The sequence below is a fragment of the Grampus griseus genome (assembly GCF_964374135.1).
Source record: "Grampus griseus genome assembly, chromosome: 16".
Lineage (NCBI taxonomy): Eukaryota > Metazoa > Chordata > Mammalia > Artiodactyla > Delphinidae > Grampus > Grampus griseus.
In genome coordinates this window covers 68,914,161-68,940,238 of record NC_139010.1, presented here as the reverse complement: position 1 = coordinate 68,940,238, position 26,078 = coordinate 68,914,161, and the positions used below count along the sequence as shown (strand labels likewise).

The 26,078-nt window shown below is 43.0% G+C and overlaps 1 protein-coding gene across 3 annotated transcripts in view; it reads right to left on the bottom strand.

The window, feature by feature from the left end:
- The window catches only part of ACSL5 (acyl-CoA synthetase long chain family member 5), a 45,252-nt gene that overhangs the window by 5,943 nt on the left and 13,231 nt on the right, over positions 1-26,078 (bottom strand). For all 3 annotated transcript variants that reach the window (XM_082673871.1, XM_082673872.1, XM_082673873.1), the window contains 13 exons: positions 20,284-20,468; positions 16,545-16,650; positions 11,227-11,291; positions 11,005-11,106; positions 9,289-9,388; positions 7,722-7,900; positions 6,925-6,957; positions 6,785-6,836; positions 5,910-5,983; positions 5,511-5,588; positions 4,281-4,415; positions 3,042-3,176; positions 2,421-2,516 (listed from right to left, as the gene is read on the bottom strand). In XM_082673871.1, the coding sequence (XP_082529997.1) occupies positions 2,421-2,516; positions 3,042-3,176; positions 4,281-4,415; positions 5,511-5,588; positions 5,910-5,983; positions 6,785-6,836; positions 6,925-6,957; positions 7,722-7,900; positions 9,289-9,388; positions 11,005-11,106; positions 11,227-11,291; positions 16,545-16,650; positions 20,284-20,439 (1,311 nt within the window). In that variant the 5' untranslated portion in view covers positions 20,440-20,468. The remainder of the gene's footprint in view (positions 1-2,420; positions 2,517-3,041; positions 3,177-4,280; positions 4,416-5,510; positions 5,589-5,909; positions 5,984-6,784; positions 6,837-6,924; positions 6,958-7,721; positions 7,901-9,288; positions 9,389-11,004; positions 11,107-11,226; positions 11,292-16,544; positions 16,651-20,283; positions 20,469-26,078) is intronic.

Below are 26,078 nucleotides of genomic sequence, written 5' to 3'. Positions count from 1 at the left end.
AAAGTGAGTGGCATCTTTTAAGGGAAATAGCTATGGTTTGGAACAGGGGTCGGCAAACTTTTTGTATATAGAACCAGAGAGTGAATATTTTTGACTTTGTGAGCCACTTGGTCTGTATTTCAACGACTTAACTCTGCCAGTGTAGCACCAAAGCAGCAGTAGACGATATGTAAATAAATGGGTGTGGATGTGTTCCACTGAAATTTTACTTATAAATACAGGCAACGGGCCAGATTTGGCCTGTGCTGCAGTTTGCCCGCTCCTGGTATAAAGGATAATCTTGACTGGAGAGGGGATGTGGGGACGTAAGTGCATGGGCTGCAGTGGGGCTATGGCCTGTCATAGGCAGAGCTGGTGGAGAAGGAGAGGAAGGGGTGTGGCAATAGGACCTTCTGACCTATTGGTTTTAGGGAAAGGAAGGTATTAAGACCGGCCAGGAGGATGCTAGTTTGAAAGACCAGAGGAACTCTGACCTTGGCATCAATTCAGAACCTTTTTTCTTTTAACATCTTTATTGGAGTATAATTGCTTTCCAATGGTGTGTTAGTTTCTCTGTATAACAAAATGAATAAGCTATATGTATACATATATCCCCATATCCTCTCCCTCTTGCATCTCCCTCCCACCCTTCCTATCCCACCCCTCTAGGTGGTCACAGAGCACCGAGCTGATCTCCCTGTGCTATGCGGCTGCTTCCCACTAGCTATCTATTTTACATTTGGTAGTGTATATATGTCCATGCCACTCTCTCACTTCATCCCAGCTTACCCTTCCCCCTCCCCGTGTCCTCAAGTCCTTTCTCTACGTCTGCGTCTTTATTCCTGTCCTTCCCCCCTAGGTTCATCAGAACCCTTTTTTTTTTTAGATTCCATATACATGTGTTAGCATACAGTATTTGTTTTTCTCTTTTAGGCCGTTGTTTCATTCATGTTGTGCATGTTGGCCGAATGAATGAACTACTTAGCCGTTTGTGGAAAAACAAATATGAGAGTGTATCTGTACTCAAGAGTGTATCTGTACTCAAAACAAATACGAGAGTGTATCTGTACTCAATTTACTAAATTCCAGGTGGAGCAGAGACTTACTTGGAAAAAAGTAAGACCGTAAGGCTACCAGAAAATCTGGACGAAAACAGATTTATGCAATATTGAGGGTTAGGAGGCCTGTCTAAACAATTACAGAGCCACATAGAAAAGGTGACTGACTACATACACATTTGAAATTTTATATAGCAATACATAGTACAAAAAGGTAAGACTAGGAAAAATATTTCTAACACAACAAAGATTGATTTTATGACCATATGAAGAACTCCTAGGAAGCAAGGTGAAAGAGAACCAAATTGTCCTTTGCTCATTTTTCTATAAGTAAGTAATCGAGTAATTCATGAAAGAAATACAAGTGCCCGTAAGCAGTAGAAAAGATGTTTAATGTTAATAAAAGAAACAAAGTTGCAATAAGATTTTTCACGTATCTCGTCGGCTAAGATTTAAGTGACTGAAAAAGCACTAGCAAGAATATGGGGATATCAGGACTTGTGCATTATTTGCATTAATGCATAAAAAAGACAAGACCTTTCTGGAGGGAAGTGTGATAATCTGCATTAACATGTAAAAAACCCATATACTTTGACCCAATAATCCCCACTCGTAAGGATTTCTCCTAAATTGATAACTGCATAAATATACACAAGTATCCTTATCACTTGATTATAATAACAACAAAAAAGTGGTAAACAACTCTAGTGTCCATCAATAGGAGACTACTGATTCGGGTACGTTCAATAAACTATTACAGAACCATTAAAATGATGTTTATTTGACAAGGAGCAATGTTAATGGGCACTGTTTAATAAGTATTTTAGAAAACTGATGCTGTTTTTTAAAGGTTATACTCCATTTATAGTTATAAAATATTGGATATATTCCCCGTGTTGTACAATATATCCTTGTAGCTTACCTTATACCTAATAGTTTGTACCTCTTACTCCCCTACCCCTATCTTGCCCCTCCCCCTCTCCCCACTGGTAACCACTAGTTTGTTCTCTATATCTGTGAGTCTGCTTCTTTTTTTGTTATATTGACTAGTCTGTTGTATTTTTTCAGATTCCATGTGTAAGTGATATCACACAGTATTTGTGTTTCTCTGTCTGATTTATTTCACTTAGCATAATGCCCTCCAAGTCCATTCATGTTGCTGCAAATGGCAAAATTTTGTTAGTACTGATGCCATTTGTGTAAAGGTTTCTGTACACAGGTGCATTAAGAAGTGACTGGAGGGGTATTTTCTCTTGATTTTGAGATTTTGGCTGACTTTCTCTGTGGTACTTTTCGTCTATGTTTTCATTTTTATTTAAATAGTGAGCTTTATTTGTGCAAAAGTGAAATAAGCTATCATCAAAAAAAAGGTGCTTGGCTTACCGGACATCCCATTGCTGCCCGGAGGAACGTCAAGACAGGAGAGGAGATGGGGGCAGCTCCGGTGACCATGAAACGAACCTTCCCGCCCAGGCTTTCCTGTTTAATAGACACAAAAGACCTGCTGAAGACTATTCCCTTGGCTTCAGTTTCCTGTGTTGCAAAATGGGTAGAACAGCCTACCTACTTGGTGTTGTCATGAGCATTAAACTCGTTAATTTACACAGCACTTAGAATAGAGTCCAGCATTGTAGAAAAGAACTTAAAATGTTAGCTATTACTGTCACCACCATCCATAGCTGGGACCAGACCTGCAATTTATTTTTTTTTTTGATTTCCTCAGATAATTTGTATTCTTGGGCCCTTCAAATTACCTGCAACCTCAACAGACCACCTAAGAGAATGGAAGTGCTAGAACAAGAAAAATCCACTTTCTGCTTTTTGACCAAATCCCTTTAGTGACAAAGTTGTCCAAGAGAGATCTCAAAAGGTGAGTGAACACAGAAAGTGCAAAAGGCTCTCCAGTTAAAGAGATGCTTGACCATCAAAGGAAAAGCAAAGTGTGCTGAGTCAGTGGGCAGCCCAGATACTTACCTGGCTCCATCCATAATCTACCCAACGTACCTGGATCTTTGCAAAGACGAGCTTGTCCCAGACACTGTTGCGTCTGATGATACCCTTTTTCACTTCACTGAATTTACAGGCGACAGCCAAGTTCAACAAGAACTTCTTCAAGGGTGTCTTGGCTTCATTTTGTACCTGCAGAGTGACAGCTCCTCTTAGTTGGAAACCTATTGGAGATACTCACCAAGGCCATTCATCCGTGAGCAAGAGATAGTGCCTCCTAGCTTCATAAGGAAGAGGCTCTTATTCATGCACTGGTGTGCTGAATAATGATGAGCCCACACTAAGAAAGAAGTGAACTTAGTACGTACACACAGAGCTCCAGCTCCTCCAAATTCCTTGTCCTTAGCAAACAACCTTGACAACTCAGATAGCATGTCCTCAAAAGGTAGTCAGCATCTATCTACACTAAAGTTACCTGGGAGTACTGATTAAACAGCTGATTGGGTACCACTGTTAGGACTTTTGATTCAGTATCATATGTATGTATGTAATGTCATAACATTACAAAGAAAACATCCCACTGGCCATTTTTGAAGATCGCTGGGGTACCAGTTCATTATTTTGAAGACTGATAAAGGAAAAAATCAAATAATTTTCATGCCTTTATGAAAGAATCTCAGCTAATGAAGGCAAGAGAAATGCTTGGATTAGAAAAATCACCATTTTGCCAAGCTTAATGAAAAACAGAGCAGTGATCAATGACAGCTAAAACTGTTATGTGGCAGTGGGATTCTGGCCCGACTCCTTAGTAGATCTGACCCTGGACAAGTTATTTAACCTCCAAGGTTCAGTCTCCTCATCTGTAAGTTAGGGATTATAAGTGTTGGCATGATTTCCTGGGCTTTGTAGAAATTAAATGATGGAACGCGTATGAAATATTTACTGTGGGGCCCGGCACCTCAGCAAGAAGCACACTAAACCAGTAAGTGTTATGAAACCAGAGTAACAATTTACCAGTAAGTCAGCTGAATTTTGAGGGGCTCCCCAACTCTCTGAATTAATCTCTTTCTCCAGATCACATCCAAGTAATCTCATCCAGAGGAAAGGGAGTTTCATCTGTTATGGTCTTTCATGGCTGCACTTGTATGTGTGGCTATAAGTGGATGCTGGTAGGGGTTGGGGGTAGAAGTGGAGCACGTTTCTTAGTAACATAGAGTTCCTAAGAGCTTTAGTCAGGCCTAAGCCCCAGGCAGCTCCGGCAGCTCAGGGCCAGCCCAACAGAAACAAGGTTAGCACCTTATCATAGACCCTGTTAAGGAGTCGGGGAACCGCGGGAAAGACTGTGGGCTTCAGGGTCTTCATGTCATCAGGCAGCAGCCGAATATCTCCTTGGAAGAATCCAACTCTGGCTCCACAAGAGTACACAACAGCCTAAAAACAAAACCAAAGAGCAGAGCTCAGAGCCAAAGGACCACTTTGGGTGGGGTCTGTATGGGACAGAATTGAGGAGGTCCATGGGCACTTTTCTCTGGACAGGACACCCGACCCCTGAAGTTTCATGTACCCAGAACTCTGAGACCCTACCCCCTAGGCAAGATGGAAACTCACTTCTGCTGAGGTGGCGGGACAGGTAAGACAGATTCTGAGACTGAAGGCCCAGCCCTACTCTGCCCACAGCTCTGGGTGAGGGTCTAAGGCATCATCCTTTGTAAGAGACCATTCGTTATGTAGCACTAAGAAAAAACACTGCCACTCAAACTAGAACACGCCTACAATTGTAAGACCATCTCAGTTTCAGAAATGGTAAAATGTGAAAAAATATGCTTATTAGAATTGATATTTTATTAATCAGATGTCAACACTTTAGCCCAAGGAACTGAATCTTCCATTTTGGCATTTCATGCATCAACAGATAAGCTGGTTGAAGAGGTATTTAAGCAGGGATCAGAGAGAGGATTTTCCACCCCTAATAACACCTGTGTTTTTGCTTTCGGTTCTCAAATCAGCCTCAGAGTAGCCTAAAAGCTTGGCGTCCACTCACAGAAGGCCAGCTCTCCCCCCAGTTGCTGCACAGTCCTCAACAGCTCCACTCTGGACACCTTACCTGGATCAAAGGCTCCTTCTCCACCCCTCTGTGGGGAAATCCTTTTCTCTAACCCTAGGTCTTTTCAAAAATTCTAACCCAAATAAAAGAAAAAAGAAAAAGCAATGCCTCGTATCCCTGCTCAGAATTGAGGGTAGATAGTAAGTAAGCTCCCGGCTATGAGCTCCCTGGACTTGCAGGCACCCTGTGTAAAGGCAGGAGGAAGCATTTCCTCCGTGGGACACACAGACTCAACAGAGGAAGGCTCTGCTGCAGGTTAGGGGTGATGCCAAGATTAGGACTCAGCCATGCCAACTCCCTGCCCATGTCCTTCACATTAGAGAAAAGATTGTAAATATTGCAGAGCTGCCTTTGGAATAAACGTGGGACTAGCAAGTCAGGACCCTCTTTTCACATACCTGCTAGGAATATAGGATCCTTACCTGTACAACCCTCTCAAACATATGAGCCAAGGGGAGGTAGGATATGGTCACGTCCTCAGAACTGGGCTCAAAAGTATGCTATAGATCAGGAAATGGAAAGGAGACAACAGTGGATTAATGCCAACTTTCTCTTCCAAAGAAGATTTAAACACTTCTTCTTTCTAGGACTGCTGCATACAGTTGTACAGGTGTGCACTGTGCCCTAAGGGGTGCCCTAACTGCACTGAGTGCAGAGATCTGCAGTGATCCTAAAAGAGCAAAACTCTAGACAAAGATGCACCAGTATTTGTCCACACTCAGGCCTTCAACCTGTTTCTTCCCCCTCTGCCTCCTCTAACTTTAAAATCTTATGACAGATTCCCATTTTAACGAGGGCCTCCTTTTCAATTGACCACTGACCTCCACACATTTGAGAAAAGCAGCAGCATTTGAAACGATATTTTCATGGGTTAACATGGCTCCTTTGGGGTCACCTGTAGGAAACAAGAGGTGGAAAGATCTGTTAAATGGCTAATAGGTAGCCTTTGGCATTGAAATGAGGAGCTACATTCGATTGGTTCTGTTCCAGGGAGCCGAGAGCTTCTCCTGTCACTGTGTTTTTTTTATGAACAGTGTATGACTCTGCTTACGAATGATTGATGCCTCCACAGATTCTACTTCTGACAGCAGCCATAGCCTTGTGCTACCACACAGGGCATAGCCACAGTCACAGACAGCAACACAGTCAAAAAGAAAATCCCAAGTAACCCGCCCCCCTCCCCGTGCTGTTTTCATGTTGAAGACTTCAGATCTAACAATATTACCTAGCCATCACTTTATAACCTGGGCACAGTGGAATGGATATAACTTCTAGATCATCATGGACCACGTTAAAATTTATTGAGCTCTAATAGCTAGGTAACTACATACAGGGGAGAAAGAGGACGTGGAGTGATCTGTGTAGAACTACCACTGGGCTATCTTGATTGAGTGAAACCACTCCAGTGATGTCAACTTGAGAGAGTCTGGGCTGGGGGAGAAAGTTGACTTTCTGATCCCACCTTTAAGAGCCCTGAATTCCATAGCATGTAAACACCTCCCACCGTGTTCAGTGAAATTTATTTGCTTATGCATAGGTTTTTCTATGCAGGCATCTGTACTCAGAAATCTTAGATTATAAGCCCCGATGGATAGGGCTTATTGTAGGGTATTTTTACCAGCCCACTAGTGGTCAGTGGCTCAAGCCATGTGTTTGGCTGACCAGGGGCCTCTGGGGCAACTTCCTGGGCACTGACCTGTGGTCCCACTGGTGAAGCAAATGATGCTCAGATCTTCTGGTGCAGGAGGCTGGAGGGGAAAGCACCAGGGCTTAGTCTACCGTGAGCTTTGAAAGTTGAATGTGGAAAGACTCAAATTTGGGCAGAAGAAAACTTACCACGGGTTTTTTGAAGTTCTCTTTGCCTAGATTCTGCATGAACAGGAAACCAAGAAAGAAAGACATTAGTTGAGTTGGGAAGACTTAGGACAAATACAGCCCTCCTTTTCCCTTTTGCTTGAGAACACCTCTGTGGGAATACAACCAAAATTCCAACCTGGATCAGGCCCAGAGGCAACATTCAGGTACAATGGAAGCCTTGGGGTAGAGTATAAGTTTCCTCTAGAGTATCAACTCAAGAGGGCCGATCCCAAATGTCCAAACATCCCATCAGACTCCTATGGTTCAGTCTTCTAGGACTACTGCTAAATCGTTTTGAATAAAATGAACAGTTAACATTTCAAGGCTTACTACACTTTATATTACTGTCCTGAGCACTTTATTTTCTCTCATATAACTCTTTACAACTCCTCTGCGAGGTAAGAACTATTTCATCCTCATTTTACAGAGGGGGAAAGGAAGATGTGGAGCAACTGGCCCAAGGTCACCTAACTAATGGGTGTGGAGCTGGAACGTGAACCTAGGAAGCCTGGCTCCAGGACCATATCTTTAACTGCCACCTAGCCTCTGCATTTATAAATCCTCTACTTGGAAGTCTGTGCACACTGACCACAGACCTTCCTCACCCACTGAGTTGTCTTGGGGAAATGATTCCCAACGCTTCACAGCATGAGTGTAATTTACTCTTCTCCTTCCACCCCGGAGAACAACAGCTTGCTCCCTTGTGTGGAAGTCCTGCAAGCTGCCCACAGCATCAGCGCAGCCTTCCAGCTGTGAGCTGACTTTCAGACCCATACCTCAGCATCAAGCAGTGATAAGATCTCAACTCCGCATTTCTCCCCTCTCTTCTTCAGGTCATCCTCAAAGGGATCCATGAGGATGATCAATTTCAGGCCCGGGGTGAGGCCTTTTTCCACATTCTTAATCAGGGCCAATGCCTTTTGGGGCGTGTCACAGATCACCGTGGCGATCTCAGCTGAAAGCAGAAATAGGGCCGGGGGTTACCCTCCTGCTTTGCTGTGTACCCGATTGTCTTGCAAAGAGGAAGAGATTCTTGAAAATTTCAAAGCCACTGGGTCCCCAAAGGAGATTATGTCTGTAAATCAGATTTGTAATGTATAAAATCTGAAACATTCCACTGATAATAAATAAGCTTAATTGAAACAGAAGCACTTAATTTCCTTGCATGCACTTAACAGTTTATAGTTTCTAGAGGAGCCCCAAAATTCCTTCTGCTTAAGAACACAGACAACGTGTGTGAATCATGTAGATGTGGTCCTGCCGATGTGTTTTACCTGGGGGAGAGGGGAGGAGGGATTAGAAGGTAAAGGAGGAGGCAAGGGGGATTTTAGCAGACAAGCATTTATGATTTTTAATGTTAGCATTTGCTTTGATACTTGTTTACACAAATAGAAACCTTCTGATTATGTCTGTAGTTCAAATGGATCTACTCACTTAATCTACTAGTTCTGGGACAGAAAGTAACATCTAGTATATGTCTTATTTGCCCATTGAACTTGAACTTGTTTCTCTAACAGTGGTAATTTGGTCCACAGACTCAGCATGGACATTGGTACATGCCGGTGAGCTATACTGACTTTGATTTATAAGAATAGGAAATTAAACTAGTAGTTTCGCAGTGATACAGTCAAATAAAAAGTTATTCACTAACTGTGGCCTTTCATCCAGGGTTGCCAGCAAAAATAGTCTTTGCTAAACTATATTGTCATACTAAACTACCTTTGCTAAACATACTAAACATGTCATACTGAACATACTTTGCTAAACTATATTGTCATACTCCACTACCTTGAAGCATTTCATTGAAACTTCTGTCTGATTATATACCTGCCTCATGGGCTTTTTGTAACTTCCCTCTAAATTATATCATAGGTACTACAGGACAAGAGAGACTTGAGCATTTTTCTGGCCACAGCATTCTAAGTCTGCTAACAAAAACAGATAATGAGGAATTACTCAGCATCAAGAAAGAATCAAGTTAAAATATAATAGCGACAGGAATAAAGACGCAGATGTAGAGAATGGACTTGAGGACATGGGGAGGGGGAAGGGTAAGCTGGGACGAAGTGAGAGAGTAGCACTGACATATATACACTACCAAATGTAAAATAGATAGCTAGTGGGAAGCAGCTGCACCGCACAGGGAGGTCAGCTCGGTGCTCTGTGACCACCTAGAGGGGTGGGATAGGGAGGGTGGGAGGCAGACACAAGAGGGAGGAGATATGGGGATATATGTATACATATAGCTGATTCACTTTGTTATATAGCAGAAACTAACACACCATTGTAAAGCAATTACACTCCAATAAAGATGTTAAAAAAAATGTAATAGCAAAGTTTTACCCTTGTTGACAATGTATATGACGGCGTCTTCTCCCAAGGTGTCATACAGGGGGACAGCTACCATGGAGTATGTGTAACAAGCAAACTCAGAGATGACCCACTGTATGGAGAGAAGTTCAAATAAGGAATAGCTTATGCTTTGAAAAGGAAATGTGCTAATTCAGTCATTTAGTCAACAAATGCTTATTTGGTGGCTCTGTGTTAAAAAAAAAAAAATCACCTTTTTTGTGATGCCCTAGGGACTGCCACTGCTGATGCTATAAAATATAATTAAATAAAGAAGATAAGATAGGTACAGAGACAACTATAAAACAAAGGGAGAGTGTAATAAGTTCTATCCATAAGGGTTATGGAAAGCATTAGGGAGTCTTGAGGTAGAGCCACACTCAGGGGTGGGGTAGGCTATCTGGGACTGCTTTGGGAAAAGTGACGGAAATTGGGCAGGGCTTTGAAGGACAGGTAGGATTTGGTCATGGAGATGGAAGCAGAGAAGGGATTCAAGGAAGAAGGAAGTGAATGAACAAAGATAGGACCGCATGACATCACTAAGTACACATCAGAAAGCATAAAAAGTGACAGGAAATGACTTGGAAAGGTGGGCTGGAATCTGCTAATGGCGAACCTTGAATGTCAGTGTAGGCATTATGAACTGAATTGTGTTCCCCCTAAAATTTATGTTGAAGCCCTAACCCCATTGCAATTGTTTTTGTAGATAGCTCCTTTAAGGAGGTAACTAAGGTTAAATGAGGTCATAAGGATGGGGCCCTGATCCAATATAACTGTTGTCCTTATAAGAAGAGAAAGAAACACAGGGGATGGCAGAGAAATGGTCATGGGAGGACACAGCAAGAAGGCAGCCATCTATAAGCCAAGAAGAGAGGCCTCAGGAGAAAATAAACCTGCTGACACCTTGATCTTGAACTTCCAAGCTCCAGGACTGTGAGAAAATTAATTTCTGTTGTTTAAGTCACCAGTCTGTGGTATATTGTTATGGAAGCCCTAGTAGATTAAGATACTAGGTTTGGTGTTAAGTTCCTGAACTAGAGTCAAGGATATCTCTTCTTACTGAGGCTGGGTGTAATGAAGATGAAGTACGTAGATGCACCTAAAAGTGCAGCCAGGGCCCTCTTGGATTTTTAGTTAAGCAACTGGCTTAGGTGAGCACATGTCATCCAACTCTTCTGAAACATACAAAGGCTTTCTCTGAGGATATTGGGTCTAATGACTTAACTTGAACTTGAAGATAAGCTTAATTCCAATCATCTTAATGTCTAAAGTCCATTTTCAACTCACTGTGGAAAGATGGCTACAGCTGGTCTTAGTAGCAATGGATGCCTTGGTTGCTAGTTCACGTACAATGTGCAAATTCCAATTCTAGTACAAACTCATCCCTTTCCACATCATCCTCAAGCTCTTACTTGCCAGTCCTTCATAGCTTTCTTATTTTCTTCATACAACAGACTGACTTAAAATGACACATAATGGGAGACATGTAAGAGAGGTCCAGTCACCTAGCAAATAGCACTAGACATTCAACCAGGATTAAAGAAGTCCTGCACTGTAACTTTTAAGTGGAACAATATTTAAAGAATCTGAGGTCTTTAAACAGCTTTGATAAGTCATCAGCAAGTGACAGAGTGCTGGATTTGGGGTAGGGTTTAAAGTCTTTAGACTTAGCCCTGACTCATTTCCTTGAGTTAATTTCAGCATGGTTACCTCTGGCCTATTCTGAGCAAAGATGCCAACAAAGTGTTCTTGTGATTGCTTATATTCTTTCTGCAAGAGACAGGAGCCCAGGTACTCTGCTCGATCAGACACCTACAAGTGAGAGAGGTAAAGAGAGAGGAAAAAAAGCAGTCAAGACCCAAAAGAGATCATATTAGCCCAAGATAACCACATAAGCAAAAGAATTTATCCAAAATCATGGGCCTGACTTACCTGTTTGTAGGACAGCCATCTGTAGGGCTGGTTTCGTTTTCTATATCCCAAGCAAGGCCCATTGTCTAAAAACATAACATTAAATGAAAATCAGCTCCAGTTGCAAATTCTTTGGACCAGAGAAGGTTAAAGGAGGTTAGGAAGAGACAAGACACAAAGGATAAATCCAGTAAAGATGCGAGCTTCTCTTATGTGCCAAGGAAATTCAAACGCAGTAAGTACTCAGTTCTCAAAGGCAGAGGGAGCCTTGTAAACTACATTTGAAACACTTGGGAAATGCTACAAAACAAGGGTGGTTCCATGTTGGAATGTGTGACCTCCATGGTAACAGGCATTTGGGGAAAGCCATGAGTATGGACTAGCCCACATGAGGTGAACAAACAAAAGCTCACAAGTAAACACTAATAGACTATATCGGATAATCTCGGATTGAGCTTCCCTACAATGAAAGAAATATATGTTCATAAAAATTTAGAAAAAAATCAAAATACAAGTCATCAATAATCTCATCACATAAACACCATTGTTAAGGATGATATTTTCTTTCATACCTCCTTTGATAGTTCTACAGGGTTATACTCATTTCACATGTATATTTTGGTATCCTGCTTCCTTCCCCTGTTTGATATAAATATTCCCCTGTTATTATTTCTTCTCTGTAGAGATTTCAATGGCCTTATTATGGCCAAGTTATGAAGGGTTCTACTGTATAGCTGAATTTATCTCATTATGGGCGTTGAGATTGTTTCCAAGATTGACACCTCAATCTTGGTAATGGTAATGGTATGATGCATATTTTCCAACTGATCATTTCAAAGTTAGAAAATTTTCTTAGAATAGAGTATTTTAAATGAAATAACTGTGTTGGGAAGGGTGGCAGCGGCTGGGAGTGAGGATGGTTGGTCACACGGCTCAGGTTTTTAATACCTGGCCCCACATTGCTTGGTGAAGCAGCTGTGACAATTTGCTTTTCTCCAACCAGCAATACATCAAGTCATAGACACTAAATAGTCTCTTTTTAATATGTCTTCTGGTTAAATAGGTTTTAAAATTTATTGCTTTAGGGACTTCCCTGGAGGTGCAGTGGTAAAGAATCTGTCCTGCAATGCAGGGGATGTGGGTTCGATCCCTGGTCAGAGAACTAAGATCCCACATGCTGTGGGGCAACTAAGCCCATGTGCCACAACTAGAGAGCCCACGTGCCCTGGAGCCCGTGCACCACAACCAGAGAAGAGAAAACCCTCACAACTAGAGAGACGCCCACGCGCCACAACGAAAAGAGCCCGTGGGCCACAACTAAGACCCGAAGCAGCCAAAAATAAATAAATAAATGAATAAAATAAAAAATTTTTTAGAAAGTTATTACTTTAGTCTAGGTTTCTTTAACAGCTATTAAAGTGGGGCCTTTTCCCTCATTTGTTAAGTTTTATCTGGTAATGTACTTCGCCCGTTTGTATGAGAGTGTCTTCTGAGATACTGAGACTCATGAAGAACTGCAAGAACACATACACATACGAGTACATACAGGAGCACACATGTACACACACACATGTACACACACACTGGCCATCAAGATTTTTACAACTTACATTTATTGTCTTACATTTGACAATAGAAGAATTACACTTCTGAACATTGAAACTACTCAGCCTTATTTAAAATTACAATAAGTCTGGGAACATCCACTTACTAGAGTAAATAGTAATTGCAGCCACAGAAGCCACGAAAGTCCATGATATTTGTTAGGCTAAGGAACAACTCTAACTGGCCGAGAAGACCCAACATCTAAGCCAGAATGAGACTGAGTTATTTTTTTTATTATTATTATTTTTTTGCGGTACGCAGGCCTCTCACTGTTGTGGCCTCTTCTGTTGCGGAGCACAGGCTCCGGACACGCAGGCTCAGCGGCCATGGCTCACGGGCCCAGCCGCCCCGCGGCATGTGGGATCTTCCTGGACCGGGGCACGAACCCGTGTCCCCTGCATCGGCAGGCGGACTCTTAACCACTGCGCCACCAGGGAAGCGTGAGACTGAGTTATAAATAGAAAAGCAGAAGAGAAGGAAATTTTACATAGAGGATTTAGCCAAATTGCCAAGAGGAATTCAGGTCTAGCCCAAAGGAAGCATTCAAAGAGAAGGTTACTAGGAATTCAGAGGTAAATAAGTGAACTTCCAGACTAAGTGACAGAGGAAAAAGGAAAGAAAGCAGGAAAGAGATAGCCACTCTGATTAAAGAGATATTAAAAAAAAAATGAATGTGGAGACTGTCCACAGGAAACGTTAGTTCTTTTTCTTTCTGCTGAAACAGCTGCATGAACGCTCAAGAAGTCAAGTCTCAGACTAAGACTTTCCCTGAAGCCACAGGCAAGTCCTGCTTTAGAGTTCACAGCCACTGCTCCAGCCTAGAGTGTGTGCCATTGGTGCTCTACCAACAGGATTGTCTGTACTGACATTAATCACCAGTGATAAGCACCATTTATGGTACCTAGCTTACTCTGTGCTAGGCATTTTAACTCATTGGGTCTTCCCAATAACTACTGTTATCCCCACGGTACCAAGTATCATGAAGGGCTAGACAGCTTCAAGCTCACTCAGTAAGTGGCAGAGCTGATGAAGGTGGGAAAAACTATACTGCATCTCCTTATCACTTCCCTGTTGATGAAAATACTAGCAGAGGCCCATGACCAAGGAACAAGTCAAATAACTGGCCCAAAGGGGAACCAATTGGGGTTTCATTCAACTCTGTGCCCTAATCAGCTTCAGTCTGATTAGCCAGAGTCCTGACCAGGCAACAGCCTAGCCTTTGATTAACTTAAGCAACTTAGATCTTCTGTTCTAAGACGTGGCCATCTAAAAAGAATCCACCCATTAACAACTTCTCAGCAAAACTGGGTTCCAAAGCTGGATAGAGTTGAAACTCCGGCATGCAGAATCCCTGGAAAGCTTTGTTAAAAACTCATATTCTTAGGTCAAACTATCTGGAATTCTAATTCAGTAAAACACAGTGGAGGGCTTCTCTGGTGGCACAGTGGTTGTGAATCCGCCTGCCAATGCAGGGGACACGGGTCCGATCCCTGGTCCAGGAATATCTCACATGCCGCGGAGCAACTAAGCCCGTGAGCCACAACTACTGAGCCTGCGTGCCACAACTACTGAAGACCGCATGCCTAGAGCCCATGCTCCACAACAAGAGAAGCCACCGTAATGAGAGAAGCCTGTGTACTGCAATGAAGAGTAGCCCCTACTCGCCCCAACTAGAGAAAGCCCATGCTCAGCAACGAAGACCCAACACAGCCAAAAATAAATAAATAAAATTAAATTAAAAAAAACAACAAGGTGGAGCCAGAGGATCTATATTTTAAACATTATCTGCAGGTGATTCTCAACATGGATCATCTACTGGGTAGGGGTTAAAGATAGAGGTTAGGGCTGATGTATTCAATCCCAGTTGTAGACAGACATGTCATTTTTCTATGGAAATAGCCAGGATGGATTTTTCAAGCCTACTTACATGAGAAGCCATTTTAACTTTATCTGTTTAGTTTAAATTGAGTATTGAAATAAAATTTCTAAATGAAGCAGTGTTATGTGCCACATATTACACACTCAATGACTTGTTTCTAGTTACAATAACAACACATGCTCAGTGAAGAAAACTTCAAAAAATGGAAAATCCCAAAGGAAAGTCTATTGTATTAGCTATATACTATCTTAAGTTGTCAAATAAATAAAACTAATGGTTGCATTGGTTTGTGTTTGTTATTTGCCTGGAAGTCTAAATCAGTACTAATTTGGAGCCAGAAATAGTAAGTACAGTCCCCTTTAGAGACTTCAGATATAAGTTTTCTTTACAAAAACCTTTCCTTGTCTGGAGGTGCAACAACTTTTATAAAACACTTAAGAGCTGACGTAAAATAGAATAATCTAGCCAGATAGACAGATTTAAATTTCAGTATCAGTGTCAACATTTTCTAGCTCTGTCTCCTTTGAAATGTTCCTGAATCTCAGAGTCTCTGTTTCCTTGCTTTAAAAAATGGGGGTGAGGGACTTTCCTGGTGGCGCAGTGGTTAAGAATCCACCTGCCAATGCAGGGGACACGGATTCCATCCCTGGTCCAGGAAGATCCCACATGCCACGGAGCAACTACGCCCGTGCGCCACAACTACTTAGTCCGTGCACCAAAACTACTGAGCCCATGTGCCACAACTACTGAAGCCTGCACGCCTACAGCACAGGCTCCTACAGCCTGTGCTCCGCAACAAGAGAAGCCACTACAATGAGAAGCCCGTGCACCACAACAAAGAGTAGCCCCCACTCGCCGCAACTAGTGAAAGCCCGCGCGCAGGAGCAAAGACCCAACGCAGCCAAAAGAAACCAAACAAACAACGATGTCGCAACTAAGATGAGACGCAGCCAAAACAAACAAACAAATAAATATTTAAAAAATAAAAATAAATAAAAATGGGGTGATAGCAACTAACCCCTGTAGGGGAAGATAAAGTAGATGATATCCGTGCAATATGATAGGCTGGTTAGCACTCGACTATTAAATATTGTCATAGTCATAATTAAAAGGCAGAAGGGAAGGGATGAGAAGAAGTCACAGAGGTAAACCTCCGCCTGGACTGAATATCACCCAAAAGAAAAAAGTTATAGGGAGACTTATAAGCCAGTTGATTTTGAAAGGAAACCAGTGTACCTAGCATCATGTTCAATGATACAAGACAGAATTACTGAGCCTTGATATTTTCCAAATGACCCTACCAAAGGTCACGTGGTGATGTTTCTAAGAAAGTCCAAAAGATAATTACCTTCTGTGATACTATGGGCAGCAGCATGGGCCAGCAGTATGGCACTGGGGGCAAGGGCGAGGTAAGAAGTCAGGAGGTCTGCATACTAATTCTGGCTCAGATTCTATAATGCAGGGAATTGCATTTATGAAAAGCATGTTCCTAAACAAATATAATGTACTAGTGAATTAATCAAAATACTTTCCTACTGTTAACTCTTTAACAACAACTTGGCCAGGAAGTTCTCCTTGTGTTAAGTGAGAAATAGGTTCAGAGGGGCAAAGTCGTTTATGTAAAGTCGCACAGCTGGAAATAGAAGAACTGGGTTTCAAACCCAAGTCTGTCCTACTACACAGTTTACAGCACCCATCCTGATTCTGTGCTCACGTCCCCTCCACGCTGTATTTGTGATTCTTCTTGGACCACCACATTTAAACAGCTAGAGTTTTAGAAGTGAGACTGGGAAGGAGAGGTACAGAACAGGACCCCACCTTGGTCTTACAGGCAAGGTGAGACATCCAGGCTTACCAGACACAGCAACTCCTCTTTGGAAAACTTCATACATCGTCTTGGCATCTGAGAAGTAGTAACGTATTAGGTCATTGTCCTGGCAAGGACCTCTCCGTGCTCCTCCCTAAGACACAAGACCAAGTTTAGGTTAAGACTGAGTCTTTCCCCACCCTTTCCAAACCCTTATGTATTGAACTGAAAAGAACATAAACACTGACTATTGAGGTCACAGCGATGACCCTTTTAGTACTCAGTCAATCAATTTTTTAAATCTCCAAATTGTGGTGTCTTCATATCAGAGAAATCCAGAGGTTGTCACAGTTATGTTTTTGGCAATCTCCCCCCACCTCCCTAGGCATACACGCATGTGCATGCACATGCACACACACACACACACACACACACACACACACACACACAAAAGAGATAATATTATAGTTATATCGTTTTAAAAAAATCATGTGAAGTTTAAACATCTATCAAATGCATACTGTGTTCCAGTCACTGGGCAACTACTGTAAATGCAAAGTGAGTTAAGACAAAATTACTGCCCATGAGCGCCCCATAAATGAGAGTTTTTGGAGCTGGGATAGGGTGAGAAGGGAAAAACATGCAAATATAATACTGTGATGTACATGCTGTAATAATGGTTTTGGGAGATGAATGAAGTGAACAATTCTGTATCAAGTAGAAATGCTACAGAGAAGAAATAACATTTCAATAGAGACTTTGAAGATAAGTAAGCATTTACCAAAATGATGAGGTTTCGTAGAGCAGAGGGAAAGGAGGATAATTCAAAGTGAAGGAATAACCTGAACAAAGGCACAGAGGAAGCAACAAGGATTTACTGTATAGCACAGGGAGTTATACAGTGTCTTATAATAACCTATAATGGAACATCATCTGCAAAAAAACCCAAGAAACAAAAAACACTATGCGTGGCTTCCCTGGTGGCGCAGTGGTTGAGAGTCCGCCTGCCGATGCAGGGGACACGGGTTCGTGCCCCGGTCCGGGAAGATCCCACATGCTGCAGAGCGGCTGGGCCCGTGAGCCATGGCCACTGAGCCTGTGCGTCCGGAGCCTGTGCTCCGCAACGGGAGAGGCCACAACAGTGAGAGGCCCGCGTACCGCAAAACAAACAAACAAACAAACAAACAAAAAACACTATGCTGTACACCTGAAACTAACACAGTATTATAAATCAACTATACTTCAACTAAAATTAAAAAAAGAAGGTACAGAGGCAAGAAAGCACACTGAAGATTCTGGTGGGCAGCTCGAGAACAGGGTATTTGAGAAAGAGGGAGTAGCATTTGTCCAGAAATGTCAGCGGAACTACAGGATCAGGCCCTGATTTAGATCCTGGAGCTGCAGTAAGAGCTATAGGCATGGTTCAACCTTCATGAAAGTTAGTTTAGAGAAGCATAGGCATCAATTAAATAAGCATTCAAAACTGTAAATTATTACCAAGATAAGGGCTATAAAAGTACAAGGTAATCCATTAGGCTATAACAAGAGATCTGACTTAATCTGGAGCACCAGGAGATTTCCATCAGATGTCACATTAAGTCAAGACATCAGAAATAAAGTTCTTTTGGGACTTCCCTGGTGACGCAGTGGTTAAGAATCTGCCTGCCAATGCAGGGCCCACGAGTTCGAGCCCTGATCCAAGAAGATCCCACATGCCACGTAGCAACTAAGCCCATGCGCCACAACTACTGACCCTGTGCCCTAGAGCCCGCATGCCACAGCTACTGAGCCCACGCACCTAGAGCCTGTGTTCCGCAACGAGATGCCACTGCAACGAGAAGCCCGCACACCACAACGAAGAGTAGCCCCCGCTCACTGCAACTAGAGAAAGCCTGCGCATACCAACGAAGACCCAACACAGCCAAAAGAAACCATTAAAAAAAATAAATTTAAAAAAAAAAAAGAAATGAAGTTCTTTTTCTAGAAAAGAAAGATGGGGTCTTGCTGTCTACTTACATAGATGGACTGAGGAAGAAGGAAGAATGAAAGATGATTCAACTCAACTTTAGGCAATTGGGTAAGAAGAGATGCATTTAACTGAGATAGAGCAGGAAGGGAAGCGGGAAAGGGTGCATGCGTGTGTGTGTGTGTGTGCGTGTGCGTGTGCGTGTGTGTGTGTGTGTAAGGGAGAAGACATGCAGTACAAAGATGTGTGGAGCCTGAGGTACCTGAGTGTCACTGAGATGGACTGGAACTCAGGTGAGGTCAGAAGTAGAAAGTCAGATTTGGGTGTCATAGACTTTTAGGTACATATTCATGTCATAGAAGAGGAGGGGTTTTCTCAAAAGAAGTGAGGATTGAAAGCAGGGACTGGCAGACTATAATCTGGGGCCAAACATAGCTTGTCACTGTTAAAATAAAATTTTATTGGAGCACAGTCATGCGCATTCATTTACATATTTTCTGTGCTTTCACGCTATAACGGCAGAGTGGAGTAGTTGCGACACAACCCACGTGGTCTGCAGAGCCTAAACTCTTCACTATCTGGCCTTCACAGAACATGTTTGCCAACCCCTGCTTTAGAGGAATCAAGAGATGGTGAGACCGACACGGTAAGATGAGGAGAGGAAGGAACTTAAGTGACAAAGAAAGAAATCTTTCTTTCTTAGGAAGAAATCTCATTGAAGGATACGATGAAAGGCAAAAGTAGAAGTTTCAGGAAAGAAGAAGTGTCAAGTCAATTGAAAGGAAGAGGCTGAAGAATCACTGAATTAAGAAGTTAGATTATGAGCGATGCAGAGAAGTCTGGGGAGATGGTAGTGATAAAGGTCAGATCTCAGTGAGCTGAAGTTCAGAAGAGGGAATCAACAAATGGACTGCTCTTAAAGACTCTGGGGGAAAGGGAGGATTGAAAAGAGATGGTGGCCTGAAGCAGCAGGACCAGCAGGACAGGAAGATGCTGCTAAAAATCTTCCAAATAAAAGGGAGGCAGGCGGAGAGTGGAGGCAACTTGGAGTAAGATTCCCGAGTAGAAGAACAGAGTTTGTAAAAAGATCAGAAGGGGTTAGCTTTACAAAGGAACAGGAATGCTTTTTTTCTCTGAAAAGGGTTGAAGATGAAAAATCATGAGAGAACATTCTTGGAGCTTTCCCTTAGCTCAGAGATATAGGAGGCGGTGTGATTTGCTGAAAAGTCAGGGAATTGAGGGGAAAAGCCCAGCTCCATGTCTGTCGTTTTAAGAGGGAACATTACCTCAAAGCTGGTATTTAACTCAATAACTTCTTTACTATTCTCAGACACTGGGTGTCTTGATGAAAATGTTCTCCTGTCCCCAAAGTACTGACTCCCTCATCTAGATCGTGGGTCAGCAAACTTTTTCTGTAAAGGACTTTGTAAATGCTTTAAGCTTCGTGGAACACATATGATCTATCACTCTTTTTAATTTTTTTTACATATCCCTTGAAAAATATAAAAAACATTCTTAGCTTGCTACTCACACAGAAAAGGGTGGATTTTGCCTGCAGGCTGTAGTTTGCCAACCCCAGATCTAGATTACTGGCATCATAAAACCAGTAAAAGCTGTGATTTCATTTTTATTACGAAGGAAAATATGCCATGACTAGAAAGTTTAACTTACAGATTTTGGGTAGTTTTGCTAACCAAAAAGGCTTATTTTCCCATACTACCCCCCGCCCCACCCAAGTCTCCTTCACCAGTGATCCTCAGGTCTTGAATTCGTTTGTGCTTGATCAAGTTTGACAAGCTGAAAAGGTGCTGGGTAAGTTACCTCGAGTCCCACCGATTGCTTGTTCAGATCAACAACAGGCAACACGGGCCGGGATCTGTTAATCAGCCACAGGAATATGGCGGCTCCAAAGGTCAGGACGCAGATCAGTGCCGGAGTCGGAAGTGGGGAAAACAAGAAGTTAAAGATAAAAAGCATCTTTGTGAATAGCAGCAGGAAATTCAGGCCTAAAAAAAAAAGAAGGAACGAAAAAGTTAGAGGAAATGGTCGTACATTTTTACTCAATAGCTCTGTGTTTACAGAAAGAACACACACACACACACACACACACACACAGAGCTTCTAGCCCTCCAAATAGCCAGGGTTGGACCACTTTAGCAGCTGAATTTCTCCCACTGTTTACCTTAACACTGTCAAGAATAGTAGAATGCATTCTCTACCCTTGCTGCTTGACTGTCCTCCCACAAGGCAGAAAGGATCAAAGGAAACAGGTTAATCATTTTCCAGACAATTTTGAGAAAGGACTACCCTTTAATTTTTTGACTGACAAAGCCTAGAAGCCCTCTGGACCCAAAATAAGCTGGTAGTCAGAGGAGGGGGCTCCAGAGAGCTCCCCCTGCCCAAGCAGAACGAGGGTCACAAAGGACTCTTGCAACTGCCTCTCCCTAGTATAAACCAGACAGAAGAGGGAACCTCAGGAGAGGTGACATCACCCATCTTAGAAATTAAGCATTCTCGGGCTTCCCTGGTGGCGCAGTGGTTGAGAGTCCGCCTGCCGATACAGGGGACACGGGTTCATGCTCTGGTCCGGGAAGATCCCACATGCCACGGAGCGGCTGGGCCCGTGAGCCATGGCCGCTGAGCCTGTGCGTCCAGAGCCTGTGCTCTGCAACGGGAGAGGCCACAACAGTGAGAGGCCCGCATACCGCAAAAAAAAAAAAAAAAAAAAAAAAAAATTGAGCATTCTCCTGTGAAAGACATTTCCTGCTGGCCAGATATGCCTTGCTCATTGCTTTCTTTTCTGAGTCATCAGGAGGGTCTCAGAAATCAACAGAACCACAACTTGCCAGGTCCAAAGTCCTCTCCTCCAGGGAGCCTGGAGGAACCATTTTTATTGGAGGCAACTTTAGCCAGGTCTGCAGGAAGGATGCAGGAGAATGGGCCTGACACATGGTAGCAGGTGAGCATTGAAGATTCAGGCCAGGAAGTGATCTCAGCGAACCAAAAGCAACAGTCTTCCCCCACAACTCAGCTTTTCTTGTAGTTTCCAGCTTCAAACTACTCTAACAGGAGGCATTAACATTTGAGTGGGTCCTAGGAACTCATTCTCGCTGAAGCCATCTCTCTCAGCTCTTGCCTCATAACTTTCAGACTTGACTAGGACAATAACAGCATCAAACAAATGAGCACCAACTCTATGCCAGGCACTGAGCTGGGTTGTTTGCATGGATTATCTAATGGAAATCGCATTTTACAGAGAAAGCAAATAGAAACTCCCAGAAGTAGTGACTTGTCCAAGGTCACTCATCATTTGCCACTGCTGCTTCCCTGTTAAAATCTGCAAAATCACAACCCATTTTTTCCTTATAGAGTCTAGCCACAAGGTTCAAGGAGACTGAGTTCATCTGGCCCCTTACAGGTCACAGCAAAGGCATTTCAGATTTTGTATTCTTTAAAGTTTACTGCAACGCCCTATATCTCAGAGATGAAACTAAACGTTCCTACTCAAAATCAAGAGAGCAGAGCAAGTCCAATAAAAAGTCATAGCCACCCTCAGAGCTTTGGGACAGCTGCCATTAGCTGGCACCTGGAACTTTTGCCACTAAGGGAAACAGTTCCTTCCACTTTAACAAAGGCTTTAAAGCCTAGAAATTTTGTGTGGGAACCATAACAGTCACAAGAAACCCTGAGTCACTTTTCATCATTTTTCTACCCCTTGATTGGTTATTCCTGAGTTTGGAGTAGTCCCTTTCCATTTTATGGAGCAAAATTGAACTTCCAGAGACTGGGATGACTGTCTCAATTCTTTGGTTTCTTCCACATTGTGTTTAGGTAAAGAAAAAGAAGATTAAAAAAAAGCCAGATCCCAAAGGTGCTAGTTTACCTAACAACAGGTGCTATTATGACCACCTGCCAGGATTCTGAGAGCTGGGATTTTTGGAATCCAGCCTTAGCCAAAACTGTGTGGTAAGGCAGTCCAGGAGGCAAAGCATATTAGAGAGCCAGCCATGCGGGACACCATTCCAAGGCCGGCCACCCACTTCAGGCTGAGAAGGGCGGCTGCCCCAGGGGAAGCTGCAAAATTCACAGGACAGGTAGCAATGCCAAAGGAAGAGGGAACCTGCTTTGTGCTCAGCCATCTCTGCCTCCTGCCAACCCCTGTCCTCAGCCTGGGGTACTGCCACCAGCCTGGTGCTACCTTAGAATCTAGGGTTCTGCCCTTTGCCTTCGTCCCTCCTCAAGTGAAATATTCTTACCTGCACCTCCCTGCTTGGATACAAGAACAGATTGTTGCACTGAGGACTTTTACCCTCTTCTTACACATGGCAGCTTTATATTTCAGTTGGAGACATAATGGGAGACTTTGCAAACAACGTCTTCAAAAGAGGGTCTAAAGGTGAAATCTGGCAGTGTGGGAAGGGGGAAGAGGGAGGGTGAATTGCCTGGCAGGTAACACAAAGGGAGGAGAGAGAGAAAGAACCCATGACCAGTCTAAAGGTGGCACCTGCTGTCCACCCCGGCTGATTCTTACCATGTAGTAATGTGAGCCCAGGGTCACCAGATGGTCAGATTCTTTACTCCCTAGAAAACCTGGAACACTGGATTTTTATGAAACCTCAATTTTAACTTCTGGCTCTATTAGTAAGGGTCTGGTATGGGATAAACGAAAACACATCTGGTGTAATCCGGACCACGGTCTGCCAATTCTTGAGCACTCCTTTTAGGTGAACTCCTGTCCTATTGCCCACAGACGGGATGAGCCTGGCCGCTTCACTACCTTGCCTGCACTGGCAAGGGACTTCATTTGCAGAAAACACTGAAAGACGTATTTGTCAACTGAAATAGCTTACTCACTTTGTTTGTTACTGCTGACCAGGTATCCAAATAGGATATACACAGAATTTCAGATGCTTCCTCCCTGCCTCCCCACATTTTAAAAAATGGAGGTAAAATTCATATAACGTAGAATAAACCAGTTTTAAAATGTACAACTTAGCAGCATTTAACACAGTCACAGTATTACATTCACAGTGTTGTGCAACCGCCATCTCTAGTTATTTCCCAAACATTTCGGGGCCCCAAAAGCGGAAACCACGCACCCATTAAACTGTAACTCCCACTCTCTCCTCCCCCTCACCCCGGGCAACCACTAATTTACTTTCTGTTTCCATGTATTTACCCATTCTGAATATTTCGTATAAATGGAATTATGTAATATGCGACCCTTTGTGTCTAACTTCTTTCACTCAGCATAATTTTTTTTTTTTTTTTTTTTGCGGTATGCGGGCCTCTCACTGTTGCGGCCTCTCCCGTTGCGGAGCACAGGCTCCGGACGCGCAGGCTCAGCGGCCATGGCTCACGGGCCCAGTCGCTCTGCGGCATGTGGGATCCTCCTGGACAGGGGTATGAACCCGTGTCCCCTGCATCGGCAGGCGGACTCTCAACCGCTGCGCCACCAGGGAAGCCCTCAGCATAATATTTTTAAGGTTTATCCATGTCTAAGGTTTAGCATGTATCAGTACTTCATTCCTTCTAATGGCTGAAGAATGTTCCATTGTATGGATAGACCACATTTTGCTGATCTAGTCATCAGTTGGTAGATATTTGGGTTATTTCCACATTTTGGCTGTGGTGAATAGTGCTGTGAACATTTGTATACAAGTTTTGTTTGAATACCTATTTTCAGTTCTTTGGGGTAAATAGTAGTGGAAATGCTGGGTCACATGGTAATTTTATGTTTAATTTTTTGAAGAACCACCAAACTGTTCTCCACAGTAGCTCTATCATTTTACATTCCAACCAGCAATGTAGAGGATTCCAATTTCTTTACATCCTTACCAACATTTGCTGTTTTTTTCTTTAAAAAAAAAATAATACCCATTCTAATGGGTGTGAAATGACATCTCATTTTGATTTTGATTTGCATTTCCCTAATGACCAATGATGTTTAGCAACTTTTCATGTGCTTTTTGGCCATTTGTATTTCTTCTGTGAAGAAATGTCTATTGCAGTCCTTTGTCTATTTTTAAATTGGGCTGTTTGTCTTTTTGTTGTTGACTTGTAAGCCTTCTTTATATATTCTGATACTAGAACCTTCTCAGAAATATGATTTGCAAATATTTTCTGCCAATGTGTAGGTTGTCTTTTCACTATCTTGATAGTCTCCTTTTTTTCTTTTTTTTTTTCCGTACGCGGGCCTTTCACTGTTGTGGCCTCTCCCGTTGCGGAGCACAGGCTCCGGACGCGCAGGCTCAGCGGCCACGGCTCACGGGCCCAGCTGCTCTGCGGCATGTGGGATCTTCCCGGACCGGGGCACGAACCCGTGTCCCCCTGCATCGGCAGGCGGACTCTCAACCACTGCGCCACTAGGGAAGCCCGATAGTCTCCTTTTTAATGCACAGCACACACACACATTTTGAACCTAGGATGCTAGCACTAGAGAGGATTTGCATCATATAACATAATTTGTATCATATAACTCTCTCACTGTTTAAATGGGAGAAACCGAGGGTCTGAGAGAAGGCAAGACCTTCGGGTTACACCAGTACTGGACTGGTTGCCATTCTAAACTTTAGAAACTATGAACACTTCCGGATATGTTCAAGTAAACAAGGGGAGAAGCCACCATCTCTCTCGTCATGTGTCCTGTGTCACTCAAATTACAATTCTGATCGGTCACTCCACGGAACCCCTGCAAGCTTTTCCTCTTCCCTTAACGTCACTCCCAGTTGGGAAAGAATGGAGTAAGGACAAGTGCAATAGCAGTAAAGAAAAGAGGAAGGAGAGCTGTGTTACACTGTATCTGGGAGTTCTTGTTTGAGGTTATCTACAGATGTTTGAACAAGCCACAGGGTTGCCCCAATTGGAAAGCTTCCTCCGCTTTCTGATGTGGTAATAGTGACACGCCTTAGTCCCATACCCCAGGATGCCCATCTGTCCTCAGCCCTTCCCCTTGACTCACTCTCCAGGCCCCTCACTTCCTCTGTGGTTTGAATGGCCACAGCCAACATTACTCATCTGGCTCCTGACGTGTTGAATTCCCAAGCTTGCTGAAGGACACCTCCTGCCTTCATACCTGCTTGCAAGCTCCCAGGACCAGCCTTGGTACCTAGGTTATGACCACCCCATAATCAGCTTTGGGTTTTGCTCCTTTGAAGATTTGGGGCAGCATGTCTTCATTGTCCCGTTTTCCTTGGATAAAGTCCTTAAATGACCCCCTTCTACTCTAATATTCATGTTTTTGGTCAACTATGTTGATTGCTACGAATCTTTCAGAATCTCCCTATAATCTATAAATAATTTGTCTTCTGATAGTCCCTTTCACTTAAAAGATTTTATTTTTCTGCTGTGTATTCTGCTCTTCAAGCATAAGTCCACTCCCATCTTAGGGTCTCTGTATCTGCTCTTCTTTTTGCCTGAAACACTCTTCCCCAGATCTGAAATGGTTGTGTATTGCTTGTAGCTCAGATCTCAACTCCAATGTCATTTCCTCAGAGGCTCTCTCTGATCACCCTATTTAATATTGCCCTTTCCACCTCAGTCACTGTCATGGACCCTGATTTCTCTTCTCCATGTCACTGTTTGCTATCTGAAATAGTCCTAGTCCCTTATGGTCC